Source organism: Odocoileus virginianus, chromosome 21, assembly GCF_023699985.2.
Source record: "Odocoileus virginianus isolate 20LAN1187 ecotype Illinois chromosome 21, Ovbor_1.2, whole genome shotgun sequence".
In the NCBI taxonomy this organism is placed as follows: domain Eukaryota; kingdom Metazoa; phylum Chordata; class Mammalia; order Artiodactyla; family Cervidae; genus Odocoileus; species Odocoileus virginianus.
This window is the reverse complement of record NC_069694.1, coordinates 44111847-44127673: the sequence shown is the minus strand read 5'-3', so window position 1 is coordinate 44127673 and position 15827 is coordinate 44111847. Positions and strand designations below refer to the sequence as shown.

Here is a 15827-nt window from a genome sequence, read left to right as displayed (position 1 = left end):
TGTGTTATGTGCCTGTCAGTCTCCTAATAGTCTTTCCATTTAATTGGGCCCAAATTTATGTAATTCCAGAAAAAATCATCTGTATCTATTTCATGTAAACAGAAGCAATTTCAGCTAACAGTCCTTTTTGGAGTAGTTGGTATAATGAATAATGCCTCGGTAATCATTTTAAAATAAGAAAACTTTTTCAGTAGTTAATAATAACAGCCTTTACAGCATAAAAAACAGCCTTTATGGTATAAAAGCCTTTTGTATAGTGACAAGGAGTTTAAAAAAGTAACTTTTTGTTTTTGTCTTTAAAAAAAAACCAACTTACTATAGTAGGAATTCATGTCAGTGGAACCAGGAGTGAAGAATAGGTTTCAAGCAAAGAGAACAAAATTTATAAAGCAGCTGACTCACCAGCAATGATAAATTCAACGGACTATAGCCATTGTTCAGAGAGGCTGGAACATAGAAGGTATAGTATGAAAGTAGCAGAAAGGAAGGTCGGCAAATTAACAGGGTCCAGATCGTTAAAGGCCTTGCTTTCTTTCCAAGAAGTTAGGAGTTTTTTCATAAGGCAGAGGGGAGCCTTTAAAAGTATTTTAAGTAAGGACTGATATTTTCACGGGTAGTTTTGGAAGGGACTTTTTGGTAATATACTCCAGAAAATCAGCCTCGGTGATGAGTGGTGGCACAGAGAGAGAGAACCTGGTGCGCACAGCATCTCAGGGACCGCCATGGGGAGAAAAGCCTGGGAAGGAGAGTGAGGAGAAGAATCCAGAAGGATCCAAAGGCATTCTTGGTCTAGAACAGCAGAGCTTGAAATGATTCAGTGAGTTCAATTTCTTTAATTTCATTTTCTTAATTAAATCATTTGATGACATTAGTATCCATTGAGGTTGAATGCTCCACATAAATATATGAATAATTCTCTCTGATTTGTGGATCTACTCTATCCAGAATTTAAAATGTTGCAGGATAGCAGTATAAAAGAGCATCTTAATATGGAATAATGTAAAAATAACAAAGCTGTCTATTCAAAGAAAACTTGTCCCTATGGAGCTCTGAGCAGACCTGTTAAGTATAAAGTAAGACTGTTTTCTCTGCAGCACAGAGAGACAAGATAAGAAGCCCTGTCAAATTCTCAGGTCTGTCCCATGCTCTACCACTTTCCCGTGGATCCTCATATTCAAGCACAAGTGAGCTAATCGCAGTTTCTCCCCTGAGTATACCATATCACACTTTAAAAAAAAAATAAGAATTTCATTTTTTTTTTTTTTTGGTTGTGCTAGGTCTTCGTTGCCTTGCACGCTTTCTGCAGTTGCGCAAGTCAGAGCTACGCTTCATTGCTGTGAGTGAACTTCTCATTGCAGTGGCTTCTCTTGTTGCGGAGCACAGGCTCTAGGGCACATAGGCTCAGACCTTGTGGCCCACAGGCGTGGTTGCTCAGTGGCGTGTGGGATCTTCTGGACCAGGGATCGAACCTGTGTCACCTGCAATGGCGGTCAGGTTTCTTTATCACTGAACCACCAAGGAAGTCCCTGCCGTATCGTTTTTAGCATGCTTTCCCTCCCCATTCTACCTGGGAAGTTTCTGTTCTCCTCAGAGACTCAGGTGAAGTACCCCAGATCTCAGTAAAATCCTCAGTGATGTCTCTCACAGTTCGTTCTTTACCGGCAGTGCACGTACTTTGCACATAATGAACATTCACACCTGCACACCGTCTTCTTAGGTCCCCTCTTAACTCCTGAAGCGCAGGGACCATGTCTTACTTTGTGCTGTGTCCTCGGCCTGGAGACAACTGCGGGGCGTATGCTTGGGGCCTGGTGACTGTCCCAGGCATGAAAACCACAGCTGCCCTGAAGGTGGAATTTGGGCATCGCTGGCCATTACCCTGTGAAGCATGATTTGTCTTAATGTTGTTAGGCTTCTTGAAAGCATGAAAATTTGTGGTTATTACATTCCTTTTTTTTTTTTTTTAATCCATTTACTATCTTTATTATTATTATTATCATTTTTTTTTTTTGCAGTGGTTTTTGTCATACATTGACATGAATCAGCCATGGAGTTACATGTATTCCCCATCCCAATCCCCCCTCCCACCTCCCTCTCCATCCGATTCCTCTGGGTCTTCCCAGTGCACCAGGCCCAAGCACTTGTCTCATGCATCCCACCCTTGCCTTCTCCCACAGAGTCCAAAATTCTGTTCTGTACATCTGTGTCTCTTTTTCTGTTTTGCATATAGGGTTATCATTACCATCTTTCTAAATTCCATATATATGTGTTAGTATGCTGTAATGTTCTTTATCTTTCTGGCTTACTTCACTCTGTATAATGGGTTCCAGTTTCATCCATCTCATTAGAACTGATTCAAATGAATTCTTTTTAATGGCTGAGTAATATTCCATGGTGTATATGTACCACAGCTTCCTTATCCATTCGTCTGCTGATGGGCATCTAGGTTGCTTCCATGTCCTGGCTATTATAAACAGTGCTGCGATGAACATTGGGGTGCACGTGTCTCTTTCAGATCTGGTTTCCTCAATGTGTATGCCCAGGAGGGGGATTGCTGGGTCATATGGCAGTTCTATTTCCAGCTTTTTAAGAAATCTCCACACTGTTCTCCATAGTGGCTGTACCAGTTTGCATGGTTATTACATTCCTTTCACCCGCCAAAGGCCCTATGGGTATCACCCTGTGTATTCAGTCGTGTCATACCATCTCTGCAACCTCTCTATTACAGGCATCTCTGTTGGGGAAATTTACTCTTGCCCTCTTGATTTGATAACTTTCCAAACAAAAATGTATTTTTAAAAATCCCTGCACCATTAGTTTTAGCCATCTCCTTTATATACTCTACGTACTCCTAAAGTACTTTTCCTTTTTGCCTTTAATCATATTTAATGATTTTAAAAAATTTTCACAGAATGAGGGTGGTATGCTGTATCTCAAAGAAATACTTAGAAAACAAAACAGCAAATGAATCTTTTTAAGTCTAAAATGTATCCAAGCACCCATCCATTTTCCTTTTACCAGTAATTTATAACATTCAAGGTACTTGGTCGCTTCAGACTAAGAAAGAATAAATTAAGAGCTGCCTGTGTTGGTGTATGGCAGAAACCAGCACAATATTGTAAAGCAAATATCTTGCAATAAAAAATTTATTTAAAAAAAGCTGCCTGATCTTGAGCACTATCTATTGCCACTAGACTGAGCAGATGTCCTGGCTGCACCCGTGCCTATTTTCCATCCATGGCTTTTTTTTTTTTTTTTTTTCATCCTGCTTTATTTGATGCTTTGAACTGACCAAAAATACCAGTGTCCTAATATGGTACTTCCTTAGTTTAAAAATTGGCTCCTTTACCCTTGTAATTTCTTTTTGCATAATGCGAATAATGAAGTTGTCTAAATAATCAGGTTCCTTCTAACTTGCATTAGACAACAAACTCATAATTTCACAGTTTGTATGGAAATACATAAAACCTCGAATAGCCAAAGTAACCTTGAGAAAGAAGAATGGAACTGGAGGAATCAACCTGCCTGACTTCAGACTATACTACAAAGCCACAGTCATCAAGACAGTATGGTACTGGCACAAAGACAGAAATATAGATCAATGGAACAGAATAGAAAGCCCAGAGATAAATCCACGAACCTATGGTCACCTTATCTTCGACAAAGGAGGCAAGGATATACAATGGAAAAAAGACAACCTCTTCAACAAGTGGTGCTGGGAAAACTGGTCAACCACCTGTAAAAGAATGAAACTAGAACACTTTCTAACACCATACACAAAAATAAACTCAAAATGGATTAAAGATCTAAATGTAAGACCAGAAACTATCAAACTCCTAGAGGAGAACATAGGCAAAACACTGTCTGACATAAATCACAGCAGGATCCTCTATGACCCACATCCCAGAATTTTAGAAACAAAAGCAAAAATAAACAAATGGGACCTAATGAAACTTACAAGCTTTTGCACAACAAAGGAAACTATAAGCAAGGTGAAAAGACAGCCCTCAGATTGGGAGAAAATAATAGCAAACGAAGCAACAGACAAAGGAGTAATCTCAAAAATATACAAGCAACTCCTCCAGCTCAACTCCAGAAAAATAAATGACCCAATCAAAAAATGGGCCAAAGAACTCAACAGACATTTCTCCAAGGAAGACATACAGATGGCAAAAAAACACATGAAAAGATGCTCAACATCACTCATTATCAGAGAAATGCAAACCAAAACCACAATGAGGTACCATTACACGCCAGTCAGGATGGCTGCTATCCAAAAGTCTACAAGCAATAAATGCTGGAGAGGGTGTGGAGAAAAGGGAACCCTCTTACACTGTTGGTGGGAAAGCAAATTAGTACAGCCACTATGGAAAACAGTGTGGAGATTTCTTAAAAAGCTGGAAATAGAACTGCCATATGACCCAGCAATACCACTTCTGGGCATACACACTGAGGAAACCAGATCTGAAAGAGACACGTGCACCCCAATGTTCATCGCAGCACTGTTTATAATAGCCAGGTCATGGAAGCAACCTAGGTGCCCATCAGCAGACGAATGGATGAGGAAGCTGTGGTACATATACACCATGGAATATTACTCAGCCATTAAAAAGAATTCATTTGAATCAGTTCTAATGAGATGGATGATACTGGAGCCCATTATACAGAGTGAAGTAAGCCAGAAAGATAAAGATCATTACAGTATACTAACACACATATATGGACTTTAGAAAGATGGTAACGATAACCCTATATGCAAAACAGAAAAAGAGACTCAGATGTATAGAACAGACTTGTGGACTCTGGGAGAAGGCGAGGGTGGGATGTTTCAAGAGAACAGCATCGAAACATGTATATTATCTTGGGTGAAACAGATCACCAGCCCAGGTTGGGTGCATGAGCCAAGTGCTCGGGCCTGGTGCACTGGGAAGACCCAGAGGGATCGGGTGGAGAAGGAGGTGGGAGGGGGGACCAGTATGGGGAATACATGTAAATCCATGGCTAATTCATTTCAATGTATGACAAAAACCACTGCAATGATGTAAACTAATTAGCCTCCAACTAATAAAAATAAATGGAAATAAATAAACAAAAGACAAAAAAAAATAGACAACAAACTCTACTGTAGAAGAATTTACATTGCAGGGTAAATAGGATCATTTATATTAAAACACTTGATTCTTGAATTTTGTTTTTTCATGATGACACCTAAAGAACCATCATTTTAGTCAAGTTAAAAAATACTTTTATACATGTAAATGGTGTCAGGCACAAGAATATTGGATTTAAATACAAAGTATGATTTGGTTTTTAAATGAATACCATATCTCAAAATACCTCTTTCTTGTTTTTTTATTTAGTTTCTTAATTAGCGTTATTATAGCCCTTAAAATGCCAAATTTACTAATGTATTGTCATCTGACAAAGCATAATCAAAATACCACTTTCTTACCTGGTTTAACATATTTAAGATCCTATTCATGTTTCCAGGAGCTTCATAATATTTATAAAACTAGAATGGGGAGGAGGGATGCTTTATTAGAGGCAGTTTTTCCATAAAGCACGTAGGCCTCATGGTACTGTATTTTTAGTTCAACCTGTGAATGTTATGGGCAACTTAATAGTCTGTGTATTTAAACAGAACCCTGAAAGGTATCTTTTTGCCTTCATTTAGGCACAGATTCTTCATATGCAAAGAGGCAGGTTTAGCAAGTAAAACAGATCTTCATCAACATTTGCTTTTGAAGCAGACCTGAGAAAGTTAGGCCATTCTAAATATCTGTTAGAAGTACAGTACGGAACTTACTGTTAGATATTCCACTAATAAGTTTTATTTTCTTATCCCCTTATTCTTAACAAAAGATGATTCCTTTTTACTTTCTCTTTTGAAAATCCTTTGGCTACGAATTGTTAAGAAATCTGCAAACAGACCAAAGACTCGAATGCCAGTGACAGTTTCTTTGCCGCTTGATGGCTCCGTTTAATAGCAGCATTTGTGACTCTCACTCTCCCAAGGGCCTCAAAAGTACTTTTCCTTTTTGCCTTCTGATTCCTGCCCCTTCTCCCGCTTCCTTGTTCTTATTTTTCTTCCTCCAAATAAAAACTACACTGCCATAATAAAAATAGATAATTAGGTGGATTTATGACTGGATGCATAGAGGGAGGCATAGATAGAAGTGTGGTGAACCAACTCTAGTAGGCTGCTAATGGTAGAATCTAGGTAGAGTGTGCAGAGTCATTCACTGAATATTGCTTCTTTCAACTTTGCCTTGTGTTTAAAATTGTCATAATAAAACCTCTTAGGAGTGGCTGTCCACAAAGCCACAGGGGCTTTCACTAATGGCTTAAATAGTTTGCTATTATATTATCAGATAAAAATGAAAATAAATACATGAAATGGTCTTCACAAATGAAGTCACCAAACTGTTGATTTCAATGCTTCTCATGTTTGAAATTCACATTCAGTTCAGTTCAGTCGCTCAGTCGTGTCCAACTCTTTGCGACCCCATGAATCACAGCACGCCAGGCTTCCCTGTCCATCACCAACTCCCAGAACGTACTCAAACTCATGTCCATGGAGTGGGTGATGCCATCCAGCCATCTCATCCTCTGTCGTCCCCTTCTCCTCCTGCCCCCAATCCCTCCCAGCATCAGGGTCTTTTCCAATGAGTCAACTCTTCGCATGAGGTGGCCAAAGTATTGGAGTTTCAGCTTCAGCATCAGTCCTTCCGATGAACATTAGGCCATGCTAAATAATTAAGAACGCACACAATGAGTCAGTTGTATGATAATGACCATGTTTTTACAATAGGAAATTGGCTAAATAAATTCGGTATAAGTAGTTAATAAAATTTTCACAGCCATTAAAACTTACAGTATAGAAACAAATTGATAGACATAGAAAGATTTATATTATAACATTTTCTATGCTGTCCAGAAAATTATGAACTTACGGGTATAGTTGGAAGTGCATATATTAAAAATAGAAAAGTACTTAGAAAAATGACTTTTTCTCTCATATAGATCTTTTAAAATTCATATTTCCTGTTTTTTCATACAAGTTTCCCAATGTTTTAATTTTAGTAATGGAAGAAAGAAGGAAAATACAAAATGAAAAAGCATACTATTTTTCTGTGAAAATGGAGTGGGGAAACTTGTTATCTGTAAATGATTTTTGATCACGCCCAAGAGATTATCTGCATTTTTCCTTTTATCTATATCACTGAACTTCCCTGTGGCTCAAATGGTAAAGAATATGCCTGCAGGAGACCAGGATTCGATCCCTGGGTCGGGAAGATCCTCTGGAGAAGGGAGTGGCAATCCACTCTGGTATTCTTGCCTGGAGAATTCTATGGACAGAGAAGCCTAGCAGGCTACAATTTGTGGGGTCGCTAAGAGTCGGACACGACTGGACAACTAACACACACATGTCACTGAAAACTACCCTTATATTTTTTTAATCCTGCTCTGATGAACAGTGCATTTGAAATATGTTAAAACAAATACTTTTATTCATTCTTCTGAAGATATTTTAATGGATTTGACTAGTGGCTTTTGAAAGGAAAGTTAAGATGTTTTCGTACTGCTAGGCCCAAGGCGTTTTGTGCTTGGAAATGCCCTATCTTCTGTCTCTAATTACATTAAATTTCTGTGTCTGACTCATGAGGAAAGGAAGCTTCAAAGCAGAAATAAGAAAATCTAATTTATTTCTAAATGCAATAACGATTGATATATTCTAGACAATGTGACACCTGTGTTCCAAGTGTCTTAACCAGAAGAATTAAGAGTTCACAGATGTGCCAGTTAGAGAATAAAAATGTTTTTATTATTATAGGTCTCTTTTCTCCAAGGAGATTTAAACAATGTGCTGAAATTAGATAATCTTTATACTATGTGACTGAGAGGGATAGAGGGAAGAGACTATTACTGTTAATTTTTATTCTTCCAGTAACATTTGTTAAACACTTTGTTTGTGACTCTGAAGTTAATTTTACACTTATTGTTTCCTCTCTTTAAAGACATTTTTTCATAGATTTTTCTGTCAGTGACAAGTAAAAGAATAGTTGTGTTAGTCATTCAGTCATGTCTGACCCACTGGGACCCCATGGACTGCAGCCCAACCAGGCTGTCGTGGAATTCCTCTGTCCATGGAATTCTCCAGGCAAGAATACTGGAGTGGGTTGCCATTTCCTCCTCCAAAAGAAAGGTTTGGTAAGAATAAAAGTAAAATTAAGCAAAAAGAGATTTCACCTCTGAGTTCCAGTTCTCTAATCCTCTCGTAGTGGGTCACGTGGAATGGTATTCACTTGCATCTGTAGCACTCTTCCTGTATGCTATTAGTCTAGTGCACCGGTGCTTTCCCAGTCCCTGCAATACATAATGTGTCACTGTCTTCATCTCTTTCCCAGGTAAAATGTCCAGTGATCGAGCTTTGAGGAAGCAGCAACAGTTGAACAACCTTGTTTATATGGTGACAAATCAGGCCAAACCTGGTGACAGAATTGTGGATTTCTGTAGTGGTGGGGTATTGTATCTCTTTTTTATTCTCTTTAGCTTTTCCAAGATGAAGTGACTTTACTATCTTACACTCAAGGACATTTTTTATATGACAAGAATGTTGTCTCAGAATAAACAGAAGCCTGAGAGACCAAAGTTAACTTGTTCCTTTTCTTGCGTTTTTCAGGGCCATGTTGGGATTGTCCTAGCTCACATGATGCCATCATGCCAGGTAAAGTCTGAATGATAGATGATAAGAAACTGCACAATTCAATTAGCTGAGTCTGGCTTATCCCTTATCAGCTTATCAGCTTTGAGCTGATACTCATTCACTGAGGTCAGATATGAGGCACAAACATTTTATTTTTCATTGAACTACACTTCTAAGATTCAGAATCTTAGGGGAAAAGAGTAGGGCCACAATACAGTTTTTATTTTTCATAAAAGAAATAATTATTTCACTGTTAATTAATTATGAAACCAGTTTAATTGTCAACATAATTTTGTACTTGAAATACTAGCTTCTGAAACTTGTTGAGCATATTCTTTGGTGCCTTGAATTTTAGTCATTGTATCAGAATTGTAAAACTGTTCTTTAAAGAAAAAGATGAAGCCCAGATCTACCACTCTGATCCATCAAATGCATTTCCCCCCATGGTCTCATTAAGCCATTGTTCAGAAGGATGCTTGTTTCTGCAAATTCTAAGACTGCAAATACAATTTGAACCACCTGCTTTCACTCAATCTTATGTCATAAATGTTTTTTCCTATTGCAAGTAGTTTTAAATATCATCACTGAAATGTGACCTGATAATATGTTTTTGAGTAAATATACTGTAATTTATACAATCACCATCACCATTTGTTAGAAGTTTGTGCCGTTTTTAGTCTTCTGTCATAGTAAATCATTTTCCTTCTAGCTTTTAGCATTAAAGCTAGAACTTGATGTCGTTTTTTCAAATTACGATTCTTTGCTTGTGAGCTCGCTGGAAATTACAAAATAATTAAAGTGATTATTCTCAGAAGAAAAAAATGTGGAAGAACTCATAGACTGGCCAGAATGATAGAGAGTGGAAAGTATTATTCTTTATCTTTCTTAGTAAATAAATGAGGAATATGAAGAGAAACAGGCGGGCATCTGTTTCATCACGTAGGAAAACCACAGTCTCATGGCTGGAGTTAGAGGAAGAGCGCTCACAGAGCGGAATCCTGGAGATGCAGAATCAGGGACTGGTGTCTTTTTTTCCCTTCCTAAAAGGTCTGCGAACTTAGAGAGGTTGAAATTGCAGAAGGAAAATCTTGGCTAGAATAAAGGCTGGAAAACCTTTGACACCAAATATCCTCTGACAAGCCTTTTATACAAAAAGATCCAGAATTTTTCCATAAAGGCAAATGTAAGGACAAGATAAGGACCAAAGTAAGAATGAGAATGATGAAAGTGACTCAAATCTGCCCATTTTTCTTCATCCAAATCAATGATGTCTCCTCTCTTCCTTGGCCTGGATTACTATTAGAAATTTGTAACTTGTTGCCGTGCCTTTTGCCTTGGCCCCACCAATCCATACTACGCATTGCCAGCAACTGGTTGTCCTTGTATCATGTGCGATCTGGCTCCTGTTACCTCTGCAGTCTGATTTCTGCCCTCCACACCCTGTCTCCCCACTCCCAGCTCTAGCATCACTCACTGTACCCCACTGTACCAGTCTTCTCGGTTCTGCAAACCCACTGTATCGCTCTCACCTTGGGCCTTTCTCTCTCCACCAGAAACACTCCTTCATTGCTCCAGCTAATTTCTATTCATTTTGCAGGCCTCAATTAATATGTTACTCTTTAATATTAGATGATTAAAACCTCTCTTAGTCATCAAGTTTACATGCTTTGGTAGCACATTATATGTCTTTCATTAAACACTTACCACTCACTGTATTATAATTACCTATCTCATATCATCATATCTATAAGCTCCACGAGTTCAAGGACCTTGTTCATTTTTGTCCTGTATTATCTGGCATATGTCCTAGCACAGGATAGTGAAAATGAAGTGAAAGTGAAAATCACTCAGTTGTGTCTGGCTCTTTGCGACCCCACGGACAGTATAGCCTGCCAGACTCCTCTGTCCATGAAATTCTCCAGGCCAGAATACTGGAATGGGTAGCTGTTCCCTTCTCCAAGGGATCTTTCCAACCCAGGGATCCAACCCAGGTCTCCTGCGTTGCAGGCTGTTTCTTTACTGTCTGAGCCAGGAGAGAAGCACAATGATAAAGATCAATATAATATGATCAACATTATTAAAGCTAGTGAATACAGTAATAATACTTTGCTTTAATGTCTAAGTTAGGTTACTGAATATACTGTTGTTTCCTGTGTGAAATCTAGGTTATACTAATAGAAAACAAGGAATTATCATTAATTCGTGCTAAGAAGAGAAGTGATGAACTAGGTTTAAGCAACATTTGGTTCATTCAAGCAAATATGGAGTATTTTACAGGGATGTTTAATATTGGGGTAAGTAATCAAGCAATTTCAGTTTCTTTAACTAAATAAGAGAAATGAAATGTCCTAGAGTAAATAAAGGAGATACATTTATTTTCTTTGCTAACCAAGAAATTTATAACTTTTGTTTTCTACTACCTATAAAGTATACCTTATTAATGAATATTACTTCATTCACAGCATTTTATTATTACATGGTAAGGATAATTTTGTTCTTCTACCAGACAAGAACTTTATTTTCTTCACTGCAAAATCCCCAGTGCCTGAAAAAATGTTTGACACATGGCAAGTACTTTAAAAATAGTTACAAATTGAATGAATTCTAATGAAAATGACTTCCCTTGGTTTATTCTACATTTTTAGAAGGTTGTGAAAGAAAAGGAAAACAGAAAATATAGTAGAAATAGTTTGTTTATATGTGTAATTAATTCACTTTGCTGAACACCTGAAACTAACACAACATTTAAGTCAACAATACTCCAATAAAAAAAATAAGCTGCAAATACTTGAGTTACTTTCAGATGACTCTTTCTTTAGCAAGGATTTGATATCTTCATGTATTCTGAGCTTCTAGTATAAAATGTATTGGTGATGTTTTTGAAACCTTCAAATCAAATTGTTATTGTTTGATACCACTAGAAGACCAAAGATAATGTGATTCTGCCAGTTCATTTAAATCCAGGGTTGTACACTCTGGTAGAATTTGAGTTTCAATAAGATGTTAGCATTGCTGCTGTCCTTGTATCTGTGTTGAATATTTTTCCTTATTTTTATAGTACTAAATGCTCGATTTAGAAAACTACATAATAATATAAGGAAGAATCACCAGTATTTTTGCTAGTGAGAGATAATACTATCAAAACCCTTTGGTCTTTGTGTATTTATACACACAAACAAATGCATATTTACATGTACCTTGAGATCCTGCTTTACCTGAAATTGTCAGGTAAAGCAATACTAAATACTTTCCCTACTCATTAATCATGTTCCTTTTCTGTTGTTATTATAATTGTTATTTATTATATATGTCTAATGATGTATCAATTAAGACTTTTGATTCCTTTGCCTAATCACTTTACAGGAAGGTTGTGCTAATTTGCATTCTCAACTGTATATGGTCACATAGCATATACAATGCGCTTGTCTAGTTGAAATTCTTGTCTAATCTTAGAAGTCCAGACCTTTCAGAGTACTTATGATTTTTGTTCAGTCAGTGAAATTCATTTCTTAAATATCAACTTCTGTAAAATTGTGAGACTTATTGTTATACAGCCTGAAAAGAATGCAATGTGTTTCCTTTGTGTACATGATATAGATTGGTTATCTCAAGCAAAGCTTATGGAAAGAGAAGTAAACTTTTAAGAAACCTATTAGGAAGGATATTCAGGAAAATATAATAGACATCTGATACAGCAAGTTCAAATATAAATATATTATTATGTTCCACTTAAATTTTACATAAATGTTGAGGTAGAGGATAAAGCTTCTCCCTAAAACAGACCATTAAACCAATGCCCATGTTACCAGGAAGAGTGTATAAGGTAGCATTTACTCACCTCTCAAATCACAAAATTCCCAGCCGATCAGCCATGTATCTCTTTACCCTTCAATGGCTTGTAGGTGATAAATCATTCTGGCACGTTCTTATACCTTTCAAGGTCATGTAATTCACTAACACCAACTAGCAAAGTATATGTCTTTTGGGAAGTGACATTTTTCTCTGTATCTCATAATAATATACCCATAATGGGTTTTTTTTCTTTCATAATTACCTTTGTCAAGATATATGGAAAATGAATTAAAATTACTTGGAGGATTAAACCAAAATTAGATTTAAGAATATAATTTGTCTAGGAGGATAATTGAAGTATTGTCAGTAGATAAATCAAACCAAATGCATCAGTGGCTCTTTTATATGAAATAGACTCTAGTGAAAACACTGTAGCTAGAGAGGAAATCAGAATAACCAGGTATCGGGAATGTAGTAAAGCTCTGTTAATTCAGTTTTGTGGTATTTCAAATAAGGGTTTGCTGCTGCTGCTGCTGCTAAGTCGCTTCAGTCATGTCCAACTCTGCGTGACACCACAGACGGCAGCCCACCAGGCTCCTCTGTCCCTGGGATTCTCCAGGCAAGAACACTGGAGTGGGTTGCCATTTCCTTCTCCAATGCATGCATGCCTGCTAAGTCGCTTCAGTCGTGTCTGATTCTGTGCGACCCTATGGACAGCAGCCCACCAGGCTCCTCTGTCCACAGGATTCTCTAGGCAAGAATATTGGAGTGGGTTGCCATTTCCTTCTCCAAAATAAGGGTTTAGTTAGTGTTTATCTTCGCTTAGTAAATGCCTTTTCTTTTGCTATTTTTCTCTGGACATAAAAATCAATACTGTAAACAAGATTTTAAAGGGAGATTTTTAAAGTCCTCAAACCAACTATCTTTAGAAACTTCAAACAAATTAATTATATGTAAAAATTGAAATACTTATTATTTGTCTTATCTCCATTAATATAATGACCTGTATCAGGCAAAAATGAATAGATTTACTAACTTTTTAAAACTAGTGTGACTTGACATAATGGAAGAAAACAAATCTAAATATTTTTAGGTCTTTCAACAAGGTCTTCCATCACCCCAAGGGCTATGCTTCCCCTTTGTAACCAGAATCAGGGTGGTAACACCACGTATTCCAAAGAGCGTTTGTAATTTCTTATTTCCTTTATGTTTATTTGAGAAATATATTTCCTTAGAAATACAAATATCTAATAAGCTTATTAGAAACATTCAAAGTCTCTAGTAACCAAATGCATTTCAACTTGAACAACAATAATATTCTGTTCTTGTTCTTAATATTTGCAAGGATTTTAAAAATACTACTCATTGACTGTAAGACTTCTGTGAGGAGCCCAAATCATATAGGAGCTTTGAAATTTTCATTTACATGATATTTGTAATGATTTGTTAATGACATGAAATGTTAGTTATAATGGTAAACAGAGAAAGTTTTATTAACATAATTGTTCTGTGCGTGCATGCTCACTCAGTCATGCCCAACTCTTTGCAGCCCCGTGGACTATAGCCCACCAGGCTTCTCTGTTCATGAATTTTCCAGGCAAGAATACTGGAGTGGGTTGCCATTTCCTACTCTGGGGAAACATATTGGTTAAGAGAATGCATTTTAAGATTGAATTTAACTTGTGCTGAAGTCTCAGTTTGACCACTTACTAGTTGTATTGCCTTGGGCAACTTATTTAAACTCACCCTCAGTCCTTAGTTTTTTAATTTATGAAATGAGAATAAAATATCTGCCTCATGGCATGTTGATATAAAGTTTATGAAGCACTTAGCAGGTTGCCTCGCATTTAGGAAGTACTCAAAAAATTGGGCTTTTACTCTGTGCAATGTGATCTCAACCATGTGAAAACTGCATTAAAAAGGATAGGAGGAAAGCATGTTAACATTTATTTTTTTAAGGCCACTATCTCTATATAATATGTAATAATATTTTTTATTCAGTATTTTTAAAATATTCCACATTTAACATTATCATTTTTATATTCATAATAATGTAAACAGTAAAATTAGAAGAAATAAATATATATGCTTAATGTTGGATACCTAGCTTATATATCCAAGAAAGAATAATAGAGCCTAAGGAGCACTGTAATATATGTAAGAATTCTGAACCTATCAGATACATATATAATTGACTCAGTCTTTGCAACCCCATGGACTGTGGCCCGCCAGGCTCCTCTGTCCATGAAATTCTCCAGGCAAGAATACTGGACTGGTTAGCCGTTCTCCTCTTGATATGTATATGTAATTTGTTTTAAAGCAAGTAATTGTTTATTATAGAAACACCTTTCGATTGCCTTATTCTGATTTTGATTATAATGGCTATTAATGTCCTGAAGAAAATACAAAAGTCTTTTCAAAATTAAGAAACACCTGAGGTTTTTTTCTTCCAGTTTGGATATATGCAGCTGTATGACCCTGAAATGATTATGTGTTAGGACTGAATGTTTGTGCCTCACCTCCACCATCAAAAAATTCATGTGTTGAGTTCCTTAACCCCTAATGTGATGGTGTTAGGAGGTGGGACACTCGGGAGGTAATTGGGTCACATGAGTGGTGCTCTGCTGAGTGGAATTAATGCCCTTGTGAGAAGGGAAACAAGCTCGCACCCCTTCTTAGCTCTCCACCATATAGAGATACAGTGAGGAGACAGCCATCGTGAAGCAGGAAGAGGGTCCTCACCAGACATCAGACCTGCCAGCACTCTGATCTTGGACCTCTCAGCCTCCCAAACTGAGAAAAAAATAAATATTTGCTGTTTGAACCACCAAGTTTATGATAGTTTTTAAAGAGCATCCCAAACTAAAACAATATATATCAATTACCATACCGTAAAAAGGGTAACTCAGACAAGATTATTGAAGTGGACCTTTTAAGGCTATTTTTTTAAATTGGGGATTTATTTTATTTATCTTATTTTTTGGCTGTCCTGGGTCTTTGTTGCTCTACACAGGCTTATTCTAGTTGCAGTGAGCTCCTCTTAGTTGCATAGGAGGGCTTCTCCTCGCAGTGGCTTCTCTTGTTGCAGAGCACAGGTTCTAGGCGTGCAGGCGTCCGTAGCTGTAGCAGTCGGCTCAGTACCTGAGGCTTGCAGGCTCTAAAGCACATGCTCAGTAGTTGTGGCACATGGGCTTAGCTGCTCTGAGGCATGTGGGATCGTCCCAAACCAGGTATAGAACCAGCGTCCCCTGCATTGCAAGGCCATTCTTGACCACTGGACCAGGGAAGCCCTTTAGAGCTATTTTTTAAAGAAGTCTATTATTGCCTT

General features: G+C 37.3%; 1 protein-coding gene across 5 annotated transcripts in view; it reads left to right on the top strand.

Annotated features, from left to right (window-relative positions):
* The window catches only part of GSTCD (glutathione S-transferase C-terminal domain containing), a 140614-nt gene that overhangs the window by 98859 nt on the left and 25928 nt on the right, over positions 1 to 15827 (top strand). For all 5 annotated transcript variants that reach the window (XR_011482528.1, XM_070452256.1, XM_020901210.2 and 2 more), the window contains 3 exons: positions 8409 to 8524; positions 8684 to 8728; positions 10873 to 11001. Coding sequence is in view for 4 of the 5 variants with exons in the window: in XM_070452256.1 (XP_070308357.1) it covers positions 8409 to 8524; positions 8684 to 8728; positions 10873 to 11001 (290 nt within the window). In the remaining variant the exon portion in view is untranslated. The remainder of the gene's footprint in view (positions 1 to 8408; positions 8525 to 8683; positions 8729 to 10872; positions 11002 to 15827) is intronic.